General features: G+C 46.9%; 1 protein-coding gene across 11 annotated transcripts in view; it reads right to left on the bottom strand.

Annotated features, from left to right (window-relative positions):
- Window positions 1-7,614, bottom strand: part of CEP164 (centrosomal protein 164) — a 76,868-nt gene extending 69,254 nt beyond the window's left edge. For 10 of the 11 annotated variants that reach the window (XM_082626492.1, XM_082626497.1, XM_082626499.1 and 7 more), the window contains exons 1-2: window positions 7,518-7,614; window positions 406-508 (exon numbers count right to left, since the gene is read on the bottom strand). In XM_082626492.1, the coding sequence (XP_082482618.1) occupies window positions 406-487 (82 nt within the window). In that variant the 5' untranslated portion in view covers window positions 488-508; window positions 7,518-7,614. Of the gene's footprint in view, window positions 1-405; window positions 509-3,941; window positions 4,065-7,517 lie in introns of all 11 variants that reach the window. The other variant, XM_082626495.1, reaches the window with a different exon arrangement.
- Between the last annotated feature and the right edge of the window lie 4,947 nt (window positions 7,615-12,561).

Raw genomic sequence — 12,561 nt, 5'->3', positions numbered from 1 at the left:
GGATATACTGTATTTCATGATATCCTCTACTATATTTTCATTTAAAGTTAATCACTGATCTGACCCAAGGTCACCAAACTTTTTCTGTAAAGGGCCAGACGGTAAATATTTTAGGTTTTGTGGGTTGTATAGTCTCTGTCACAACTCCTCAATACTACTGCTCCTATAGCATGAAAGAAGCCATAAACAAGACATAAATAAGCATGGCTGTTATCTAATAAAACTTTAGCTACAAAAGCAAGCAACAGGCCAAGTTAGGCCTGTGGGCTACAGTTTGCCAACCCCTGATCTAACCCAAATACACTGAGCAACTCTGTGCATGTACCATACTTTGCATTAGAAGAACAAAAATAAATCATAATAACTGTCCTAAAAGAACTATTACAGTACACCCAGGCCTCTTACCTTGCTCACTGGGGATGTAGGTCTCATCATAATCTTCCTCCAGAACCAGCTGGTCTCCTATGCGGATGGGTCTTCCGGCCATGATTGGTTTGGGCTCGAACGCCTAGATCCCAGAGACCCCACCCACCCAAAGAGAAAATCAGTGCCCCAGCTTAGAAGGGGAAAAGGTGGAGCTGGGTCATGGAGCACCTGGGCCAGACCAGCCCCTGCAGGCCAGCTGAGCCAGGGAGAGTGGAGGGTGGGACCAATGGCTCAGAACTCAGGCCTTATAGCCTCTGCACCCTGGAAAGTTCTTAGACACATCTCCCCCCAAAGCCCTGCTGAATACTCTTGTGGACCATAAACGATCTGGAAACCCAGTTGTCTCAAGGGTTTGACTTCATACACTACCCCCCCCAAATAAGAGTAAGAACTAACAGTCTAGGACCCCTGCTGGAAAACCCTAGTGAGACACCAAAATAACTAGCAGCACACACACCCCCATATACCAATGTACCCCAGGTGCAGTCACGCTGTCCCAACACATAGCCCTGTTTGCATGTCCCTGTTTACCTTGAACAATGCCCTCAGGGAGCTTACAGTCTAGCAAGGCAGCGTACACAGCTTCAACAGTAGTAGAAGGAGGAAGGGAAAAAACACATCCTGCTCTGGGAGTACTAATACAGAAGTAACATACTCCCACTGCGGGGATGAAGGAAGGCTTTGTCAAGGAGCTGGGTACCGAAGGCTGACAAGAGTTCTGACAGCGGAGAGAGGAATCCCAGGCAGAGGGAACAGCATGTCAGGCAAGGTGGTCTGGGGGAGCCGATGCCAGCGTGCATGGCAGGGGCCGGGGTGGAAGCCAGGCCTGGGTGGTCATGGTGATCTCAGTGGATGATGCTGAAGGGCCTCAACTCTGCCCTGCAGCAGAGAGGAGCCACTGTGGGCTTTGGTGGAAGAAAGTGACACAGAGTGGCCTTTTTTTAGGATGAGAACTTTGGCAGGAGTGGCCTGGCTGGATTGGAGAAATGAGAGACTGGCATCAGGAAAACCACTGAGGAGGCTCCAGTCCCAGGGAAAGATGATGAGGGTTTAAACTAGGGCAGAAGCAGTGGGAATGGAGAAGAAAGGACAGACACAAGGGATGCTGTGATGTTAGGTTTAATAGGACCAGGGTGGGGGGGTGGGCGGTGGACAGAAGACTGGAAAGGAATCCAACCTGAATCCAAGATTCCTAGCTCCAGGGACGGGGCGGTGCCACCTTCTTCAACTGACAAGCTGGCGCGGTTCTAGAATTGCTCCTTCCTTCACACCCCTACTCCTACAACGACCTCAGGACCCCAGGTCACAGCACCCCTCCCCTACAGCAGCTCCCACGTTGAAGCCTGATGACACAGGGACAAGTCACCCTGTAAAGTGGCTGCCACGGACAGCCCTTCAGAATGCCTCCCTAACCGGGCAGTGGCAGCCACACCGGTGTGACCGAAGGGAGCCTGGAGGAGCAGGTCCTGACCTCTCCTGTAGCCACCTCTTCAGACACTGTCACAGTTCCACCCGGGGCAGCAAGCATGACACAGCCCTCATAGATAGCAGAGGAAGTGAGCAGAAAGACCTCATCATCGGGACTTCCCTGGCGGTCCAGTGGTTAAGACTCCACACTTCCAATACGGGGGGCACAGTTCGATCCCTACTCCGGGAACTAAGATCCCACATGCCTTGGGGCAAGCCAAAAAAAAAAAAAAAAAACCTCATCGTCAAAAAGAAGGTTGGGAGGCAGCCTGTAATGAGTGCTCAGAAAACAGCAAGATCTGGTGACTCTGAATCTGTCCCAAGACCCCTGGAGAGGGGCCCCTGATAAACACAAAGGATCTCTGAGGGGCCATTCCCGTGGCCCTCTCTGCACTCTGGCAGCTGACAGATGGGCAAGGGGGGTGTCTTGCCTTAGGGCTCACAAAAGATGGTTTCCTTTGTCAGTCACTGGACCCAAGGGAGCCAGGCTCTGCACTCTCTCATTCCCACCACGACACCTCCAGGCAGCAACTTTGTGCCTCAGGAAGAAAGGCTAAAGAAGCATTCTTCCCTGCAGTACTTAAGCCTAAGTGGGAATCTTCTCCATCCCCTAAGAACCTATAACACCTGCGGACATAACGCTTGAGCCTCCACACATACAGTCAGAGATGAGTAGGGCCAGACGCGGAAAAAGCAGAGCAGAAAAGGACCAAGAACCAGCGCAGGAGATGTGGCCCACAGCCTGGAGGTTTAAGGAGCCCTCGGAATCTTTAATCCTCTGAGTTAGGGAGAAGAGGGAAAGAAAAAGGGAAAGGATCTCTGGAGAGGTAGGAAGCGCAGGAAGCACAGGAAGCCTGAACATCAGGCTGTACGTTATTCAAATCAACAGGCAGTGATCTATACAACGCATTGTACCAACCATCTCAGAGAATTTGAGAAATTCTGCATTTGAAAAATGCTACCTATCCCTAGATACATCCCATCTCCAGAAAGCAGGGGGCAGGTAAAATCTCTGTCCTCCCGGCAAAATGCCTAATTAGCTATTTACTAAACCATCTATGTTTAACTATTTAAAGGTCAGGAAGAATGTGGAAAATCTAAATTCCTGGATTACTCAAATGTCAAACAAATCTTCTGCCAGAAAAAAATTAAAATACGGGTGGGCTATAGTCTACCTTCTTTCCTTGCCTTGCCTGGCTTCAGGAAAGATATAGGCAAGGACAGGGCCAAAGGGGCAGGAATTGCAGGAATAAGGAAGGTGGTGGAAGAGAAACCACATTTGTTCAATGGCTACTAGAGATCATTTACTCATTCGAGAAGTATTTATTTGCTGCTGGGCGCTCGAGACACAATGGTGATTAAAAACAGATTCAGCTGCTACTCCCCAGGAGCTAGTCTAGTGAGGGAGGGAGATAAACCAATCAGTCACAGAGAAGTGTATAATTTTAAATGAGGTAAGAGCTCTGAAGGAAAAGAGCCTGACTTAGATGAAGCCTGTGCTGAGAAGTGAAGAATGAGGAGGTATTCACCAGACAAAAAGAGGAGGAAAAGATGTTCTAACAGAAGCAGCAGCACGTGCAAAGGCCCTTCAACAGGAAAGAACACTAAGCAAGAAGAAGCATAGTCGGAGATGATGCTGGGCAGGTGGGTGGAAGCCGGGCCATGTGGAGAACTTGGCTTTTATAATAAGAGAGCTGGAAATCAGGAAAGGGTTTTTCCAGATACATATTTTGAAAGACTACTCAGGCAGCCACTGGAAATACAGACAGGAATGGAGGCCAGATTGGAAAAGAAGAAAATCAGAGTGGCTGCAGAGAGATTAGGTAGGAAACCACAAGCCAATCTAGATGAGAGGTGATGATAACCTGGGTGAGCGGGGGTAAGATGAGACATCTAAGAAAGCAGCCCTGAGATCAGCTTCAGGAAACACACGGCACACGTCCTAACATTTCCCTCTAGGCCTGAGACCGTGAGGGACATCACTGTCAATCTTGGCACCCTAGATGTGGCTTCAAAACCGTCAACGTGGTACGCCATGCAGCACTTACCGACAGATCAGATGAAACCTGATGAGATGTGCATGCCACCAGGCCTGACCCTCACTGTGAGCCACGGAGTTGTGGGGAAGGATCCCCTAACTGTCCTCATCCATCTCCTGCCAATCCCAGAATCTAGCAAAAAAGGAAAGGCTCATACACCTTCTCCAGGAAGCCCTCCCTGCCCAACCCCGGCCTCTCCTGTCTACTTAGAACTACCTCAGCACAAAGGACACAGTTCTCCTTTGTTCATAGGCCTATTTTTCTCAGTATTACCTTTTTTATGGGAATGTGTTCCACCTCTCCTGTTACACCACGGGCTTCTGAGGGTCATGCCTCTGCCTCCTTCTGCATTTACCAACCAAGCCTAAAATAAGCTAAGTAAACGTAGGAGACTGGTCACTGCTCTAAACCACTAATATACAACCAAAGAATCTCAAAAGCAAAAAAAGCCCATAAGAGCCCTGGTCCAACTGCCCTTCCCTTGCCGAATCTTTCCTCTCTATGCTTTAAGTACCAGAGAGCATAGTGGCTGAAGCACCAGTTTGGGGGCCAGAAACACCTGAATTAAATCCCATCTTTCTCATTTACCAGCTGTGTGAACTTAGGCAAGGTACTTCACCTCTCTAAGCCTCAATAACCTCATGTACGTAATTCAAACAATCATGATAATCGACATCAAAAGGTTGTTTGAAGATGAAATGAGATAATATATACCTGTACAGTGCCTAGCACAGTTCCTGGTACACAAAACATGTTAAATAAATTTAGCAATATTACTGATGTTACTGCCAATTCCACAGTTAGATCATCCTTAACTATGAAAAGGTCTTTCTCTTAGTAAGCCAAAAATCTATGTCTAAGAAACTTCCTCCCATTTGCCCTCTTCCACCCTCTGGACCCACGAAGGGCACCCAAGGCACCACTACTCCAAGCCGGGTTTTTCCAGCTCCCTTCCCTTCAATACATGCCACTGGTTCCCAGTCTCTCGACATCATGGTTACCTTACTGTGAATGTGGTCTAATTTGACAGGCATAGCCAAAAACTTTTGCACACCTGCGTACTCACAGAGCATACACACGTATATGCATACTTAGGGTTCCCTGAATATTTATTTCTTCCACCCTGCCTGAACAATTATAAAGAAAGTTCACCACCAGAAAAGATTTACTGGAAAAGGCATTGAGGAGAACGTGGAAGACATTAGAGTTGATTATGCAGTGGTAATGAGCACAGGTTTGGGAACATTCTTGGCTTTGAATCCCAGCTCTGCCACTTACCAGCTGGGCAAGTTTGCCTCAGTTTCCTCATCTATAAAATGGGGATAATAACAATGTCTATCTAAAAGGGTTGTGAGGATTAAATGACTCAATACACGTAAAATACTCAAAACATAGTAAGACCTCAATAAATGTTAGTTGTTATTATTACCATTCACTTATTTAAAGGGCTTAGTCTACATTGTTCTAGAGGACAAAGCTAGTACCAGGGAATATAAGCTAAGGCCATTCAGACATCCAATAACCATTTACTGAACACCTACCATGGGTCAGGCACTGTGCTGTCACGGCCACAAACCTGATAACGCTCCAGCTCAACCTAGTTGTGAAGCCAAATATGTAAATACATGATTATATAGTGTGTTAAGTGCATTAAGGGAAGTATCAGAAAATACGACAGGACACAAAGGCGAGGGCAATTAACCCTACTTTGGAAGATCAGGAAAAGCACTGCAGAGTAGAGGACCATGGAGACGGTTCTTGAAGGATAAGCAGGAGCTCACCAGGATAAGGGAGTAAGGTTATTTAAGGCAGAAGACACAGCTTACACAAAGGCAAAGAGGCAGAAGAGAGTATACGGCAGGTGCAGAGAATTAATGATGACAACAAAAGCTTATATTCACTGAACACTTCCTATGTTCCAAGAACTGTACTAATGCTATATATACATCATCACACCTCATCCTCTCTGCTAAGTAGAAATTATGATCCCCATTTTTCAAAAGAGAAAACTGAGGCTCAGCAAGTTTTCAAAAAGTTTTTTAAACTTGCCCAAGGTTTCACAGCTAGTAAATGGCACAGCAGAACATGCATGCACCCACATCTATTTGACTCCAAAGCCCTGAGCTCTTAACCACTCTGACGTGACCAGCGCACAAGAGACAATGGCAAGAGAGAGATCTACCATGGAAGGCAAGGAGCACATGATAAAAGGCTTGGGAGGATGAGGCTGTATCCTGACACGATGAGGAACCATCACAAGATTTCACAAAGGAGACTGGCCTGATCAGACCTGTAGTTTAGAAACGATTCTGACAGCTGTGTGAGAACTAATTGGAGGAGGGCAAGAAAAGACGCGGAGGGACCACTTAGAAAGGTATCCTGAAAACACAGGCAAGAAATTATGAACTAGAGACTTCCCTGGCGGTCCAGTGGTTAAGACTCTGTGCTTCCAATGAAGTGGGCACTGGTTCGATCCCTGGTTGGGGAACTAAGATCCCCATGGTGGCCCAAAAAAAAAAAAGCAAGAAATTATGAACTAAGTCAGTGGCTGTGAGAATGGAAAGGAAGGGCCAGATTCTAGGTGTATTATGAGGCAAAAGAACAGTACTTGATGTCTGCAGCAAGTAAGGGAGAGGCAGGAGGACAATCAGAGCACTTAAAGCAGTGTATTGTGATGATCAGTTCACTTCTATGCCTTGCCCGATAGCCCCACCTAGCATACTGCCTAGATATAGGGAATGGCCAACAAATGTTGCTGCATATATTGTAATAGATGAATGAATTCCAAGTGCAGACATGGCTGATGGAGTGAGTGGGTGAAGTCCTTCACTGAGACAGGAACTACAAAGGAGGAACAGATCTGGGGGACCAGGAAGGATGGGGCGACATTCAGTTGGGATGATCGGTAAGCAAGTTGGAGCTCAAGACTCAAGAAAAGAGGTCTGGCGGGAGCCACAGTTTGGGGAGTAACCGTTAAATAGATGGTAACTGAAACTCTGGGTGAAGTCGCTCAGAGATGGAGTGTAGTGAACAGAAAGTAAGGGCTTGCAAAGGCTGATGAAGGGGGCTGGGTTAGGAAACCCCAGAGAGAGAGGAGTCGTGGAAGGCAAGTGAGGAGCGCGGTTCCACAAGGAGAAGGTAGATTTTTGAATCAATGCAAGGAAAGGAAAAAATGAAAACAAAAAACTTACTAACTTCCGCAGCTGGCCAAAAGACAGCAAAAGGTTGGGCCAGCCCTGATTCGGACATGGGGGGAAGCTTCCCCACAAGAGAAATGTTCAAGCAGGGCTCAGAAGGCCGGCCTTACACGTTAAATCCGAACAGGACAAATAAACGAGCGCCCCTGCCAGCTCACACTCGTGGCCCAGTGCCCGCTCTCACTGCCCCGCCAGCACTCCAGCCCAGGCCTTTCCGCCACTCAGATTTTGGATAGAGGCGCACTGATCTGGCCGCTCCATCTTCACTTCTTCCTTCAGTTCCCGCCCACACTCATGCACATCCCGCTCGGCGGCACACGAGTGTGCCTCGACTTCCCCGCTTCCCTCCCTTCCCAGCCACCCAACCCTCCCTCCAGGGGGTTCTCACCTGTCCCCCACCCCGGGAGGCTCTGGGCGCTAGCTCGCGGCTCTGCGCAGCTTCCCCAGCACCACCCGGGATCCCAGCTTCCAGGGACGCCGGGGTGTTGCCCTGCAGCGGTCAATAACCACTTCCGGAAAGCGTACGAACCTAGCAACTGAGAGTCCCGCCTCTACCCAGAATCAAAAGGTCGCCGAATGAGAGCCCTGTCATCGGATTGGTTAAAGTTCCCGTCGGATCACAGAGGCGATGTGCACGTTTTCCCATTGCATGATGGGAGAGGTAGTCCAGTATAGTTGATGGGGCTCCGCAAGGGGTTGGTTAAAAGAGAGTCAGAATTTAGCTATGAGGGGAATTTCTTCCCGGGCAGGAAAGGATCATTCAGAGTATCGACAGTAACGTGACTTACCTAAGGCAGTCTTTTGGTCATCATTTTTAGTAGCGTGATGAACATCAGGTGAATAATATACTGATCCTCAATAATCAACCCACCGAGGCTTTAATAAACAAAAGAAAGACTCCCATTTGCTATGACTAAATCAGTTAGTACCCGCTCAGGAGTTAAGAGACCACTGTCCGGGCTTCCCTGGTGGCGCAGTGGTTGAGAATCCGCCTGCCAATGCAGGGGTCACAGGTTCGAGCCCTGGTCTGGGAAGATCCCACATGCCGTGGAGCAACTGGGCCCGTGAGCCACAACTACTGAGCCTGCATGTCTGGAGCCTGTGCTCCGCGACAAGAGAGGCCACGACAGTGAGAGGCCCGTGCACCGCGATAAAGAGTGACCCCCGGAGCCTGTGCTCCGCGACAAGAGAGGCCACGACAGTGAGAGGCCCGTGCACCGCGATAAAGAGTGACCCCCGCTCGGGCTTCCCTGGTGGCGCAGTGGTTGAGAGTCCGCCTGCCCATGCAGGGGACACGGATTCGTGCCCCGGTCTGGGAAGATCCCACATGCCGCGGAGCGGCTGGGCCCGTGAGCCATGGCCGTTGAGCCTGCGCGTCCGGAGCCTGTGCTCCGCAACGGGAGAGGCCACAACAGTGAGAGGCCCATGTAACGCAAAAAAAAAAAAAAAAAAAAAAAAAAGAGTGACCCTCGCTCGCCGCAACTAGAGAAGACCCTCGCGCAGAAACGAAGACCCAACACAGCCAAAAATATAAATTAATTAATTAATTTTTAAAAAAAGAGACCACTGTCCATCTTTTTTACCAGAGGGCAGGGCTCAGGCAAGAAGGTTATGATAATAGCTGTCATAACTATTTCTTTTTTAAATTTATTTATTTATTCATTTATTTAATTTTGGGCTGCACTGGTTCTTCGCTGCTGCACGCGGGTTTTCTCTAGTTGCTGAGCGCGGGAGGCCACTCTTTTTTTGCTGTGCGTGGGCTTCTTATTGCGGTAGCTTCTCTTGTTGTGGAGCATGGGCTCTAGGCGCACGGGATCAGTAGTTGTGGCTCGCAGGCTCTAGAGCGCAGGCTCAGTAGTTGTGGTGCACGGGCTTAGTTGCTCTGCGGCATGTGGGATCTTCCCGGACCAGGGCTCGAACCCGTGCTCCCTCCATTGGCAGGCGGATTCTTAACCACTGCGCCACCTGGGAAGCCCTGTCATAACTCTTTCCAATAGTCTATTTAAGAAGGAAAAAATGACAGTGTGTAGCCCCTCCACAAACCCTGCCTGGCAGAAGGGTTACTACTAATATAATTTAAAAGGCTTTAGTTTTGTTTGCACGAGGGCAAATCTTCCTTTCTCTTACACGTCCTCAACCTCCAGAAGTTAAGAGCGGCAAAGACAGCTCTGGCCATTAAATTAATGGGAAAACTGGGGAGCAGAAAAGTGAAGAAAGTTAGTCATTTGGGGAGGAGGATGGAGCACCTGGAGCAGCTCCTGGCAGGCTCCGTGGTGGGGACGCGACTGGCTCCTGCTAAGTCCTGAAACTAGTCCCAGCACCACTCAGGGCCTGATCCCAGGATGAGGAGCTCAGACTGCTGTTCCCGTGGATCCCAAAGCAGACATCCGGAAGGTATTCCTCATGTTTAACGTCAAGTCTTTTCTGTGGCAGTTCTGCCTGTACTTCCTTTTTGCTGCCTGCAGAGGACAAATCATTGCTCCCCCTTCCTCTCCACACACCTTAAAAGTCTCACAGGGGAGCCAAGGGAGCAGACTGGGAAGGACACTGAGAGCTCACCAGTTCATCCACCACAGACCTTGCACAAAATCAGGGTTCAAAAAACCATTTGCAGGGCTACCCTGGTGGCGCAGTGGTTGAGAGTCCGCCTGCCGATGCAGGGGACACGGGTTCATGCCCCGGTCTGGGAAGATCCCACATGCTGTGGAGCAGCTGAGCCCGTGAGCCATGGCCACTGAGCCTGCCCGTCCGGAGCCTGTGCTCCGCAACGGGAGAGGCCACAACAGTGAGAGGCCCGCATACTGAAAAAAAAAAAAAAAAAAAAAAAAAAAAAAAAAAAATTTGCAGATTTTATCCCCCTGTCTGAAAACTTGCAATCAATCTGGTTGACATTAATTGCCATCAAAATTCTTACCTTTTGTTCCTTAGGTCCCTTGCTGTCTAATGTGGAGAGGTAATAAAATAAGGGTTACTATGGGATTAATGAGGTTACTCCACACAGATAAGCAATTTGCATTTTATCAGGTTTCCCTATAGACTTGTACTTAGAAATGCAAACTAATTTTTAAATGCCCTTAGGCAAACATAATTAAGAAAGCAAGTCTTTGGGGGAAAATAACAAAAATGGCACACCAGTTGATATGCCAGTAATATACCCAATGAGTGAGGAAGAGAAACTGAGAATTTCACACGTTGTAGATTATCTTTTGCCATCAGGAATGAGCATTTAGGGGTGATTTTTTAAAGATGGGGGAGGAGAAAACCAAATCAGTCTCAATTATGCCCTACCCCCAGGTCAGAAATTTTACCATTATAACTTTTTCTTCTCTTTTCATCCTGTTTACTTGTAAACTACAGAAAACCATCCACATAGTAAGAAAGACAAACACTCAATCCTACCATTTTTTTCAAAAGATGTGAAATGTTCTTTCTACACCTTCAATTCACCTTATTTAAAATGGCAAATTGGGAGGACTTCCCTGGTGGCGCAGTGGTTAAGAATCTGCCTGCCAATGCAGGGGACACGGATTTGAGCCCTAGTCCGGGAAGATGACACATGCCGCGGAGCAACTAAGCCCGTGCGCCACAACTACTGAGCCCATGTGCCACAACTACTAAACCTGCACTCTAGAGCCCGCGAGCCACAACTGCTGAAGCCCATGCACCTAGAGCCTGTGCTCCGCAGCAAGAGAAGCCACCGCAATGAGAAGCACATGGGCCGCAACTAGAGAAAGCCCGCACACAGCAGCGAAGACCCAACACGGCTAAAAACAAATAAATAAATAGGTAAGTTTATTAAAAAAAAATTGCAAATTGCCCTTCCATCTTCCTTCTCTGCTTTGTTTTCCCCCATTGCACATATCACCATCTGAAATACTATGTATTTTATTTCTTTATTGTCTGTTTCCCTGCATTAGAATGCAAGCTACATGAAGATAGGGATTCTGTTTATTTTATTTATTGTTGTTTCCACAGTGCCTAAAACAGCCTTTAACATGTATTAGGCATGCAACGCATTTGCTGAATGAATGAATGAGTAAAAGAAGGAAGGAAGGAATTCCACACTTCAGAGGAAACCACTGTTGACATTTGGGTTCCCACCTTTGCTGAAGGCTTTTTAATTCTTATGCAGATATAAATTTATATGCATACATGTATATGCACATGTGCATATTTTTAAATTTTTATAGAAATGAGATCATAATGTACATATTGTTCTACAATGGGCTTTCTTTTTTTTGGCTGCACCGTGCAGCATGCAGGATCTTAGTTCCCCGACCAGGGGATCCAACCCGTGCTCCCTGCAGTGGAAGCACAGAGTCTTAACCACTGGACCACCAAGGAAGTCCCTGTGCTTTTTTCATTGAACATGTCATAAACATCTTCCAAGGTGAGTTCATAAGAAGTTACTCCATTCTTTATCATGGTTACATAAGATTCAATTGATTGAATGTCTCATGTCCCTATTGGTAATCTTTTTTTTTTTTTTTGCTTCCAAAGTTTTGATGTTGTACACAGTGCTGAAATACTGTTGGATTTTTGTTGGATAAGATCCTAGAAGTGACACGCTCAGAGTTTACATTTTTTACATTTTAATAGACATTGCCAAATTTCTCTCTAAAAATGGAATACTTTACAGTCCAACCAACACCTTCACCAACACCAAATATTACCAATGTGAGAGGCAAAAAAAACTCTGATAATGTTATCTAAATATTGTTTTAATTGTGTTCTTTCACTATTAATGACTTTTTAAAAAATATTGATTTACTTATTTATTTGGCTGTGCCAGGTCTTAGTTGTGGCATGTGGGATCTTTTAGTTGCAGCATGCGGGATCTAGTTCCCCGACCAGGGGTCGAACCTGGGCCCCCTGAATTGGGAGTGCGAAGTCTTAGCCACTGGACCACCTGGGAAGTCCCTCTTTCGCTATTAATGAAGTTGAACTTTTTTCATATATTTAGTGGCCATTTGAATTTCTATCAAATACCTGTTCACAGTCTTTGTTCATTTTTCCCCAAGTTGTTGGTGGCAGGTGGGGGGGGCAGTTGTTGACTTGTAAAAGCTCTTTGTATATTATAGACATTTACCCTTTGTCTCTTTATTGTGCGACAAACGTCTCCTAGTCTGTGACTTATCTTTCATCTTTGTAAATGTCATTTTTCTCGGAAGTTGTAGTGGTAAAAACACTAATAGCTAACCTTTACTGAGCATTTACAATGTGCTAGACACCATTCTAAGTGCCTTACATGGAGGATCTCATTTAATTCCTACATTACAAAGTATGTACTATTGTTATCCCCTTTGCTCAGAAGAGAAAATTGAGACACAGAAAGAATAAGTAACTAGCCTGGGGTATCCCAGTGACTAAGTGGCAGAACCAGAATTGGAATACTGGAAGCCTGATTCTACAGAAGTTTTAAAAATTTTAGT

The sequence above is a fragment of the Mesoplodon mirus genome, assembly GCF_964341445.2.
Source record: "Mesoplodon mirus genome assembly, chromosome: 7".
NCBI classification, from domain to species: domain Eukaryota; kingdom Metazoa; phylum Chordata; class Mammalia; order Artiodactyla; family Ziphiidae; genus Mesoplodon; species Mesoplodon mirus.
This window is presented reverse-complemented; position numbering and strand designations above follow the sequence as displayed.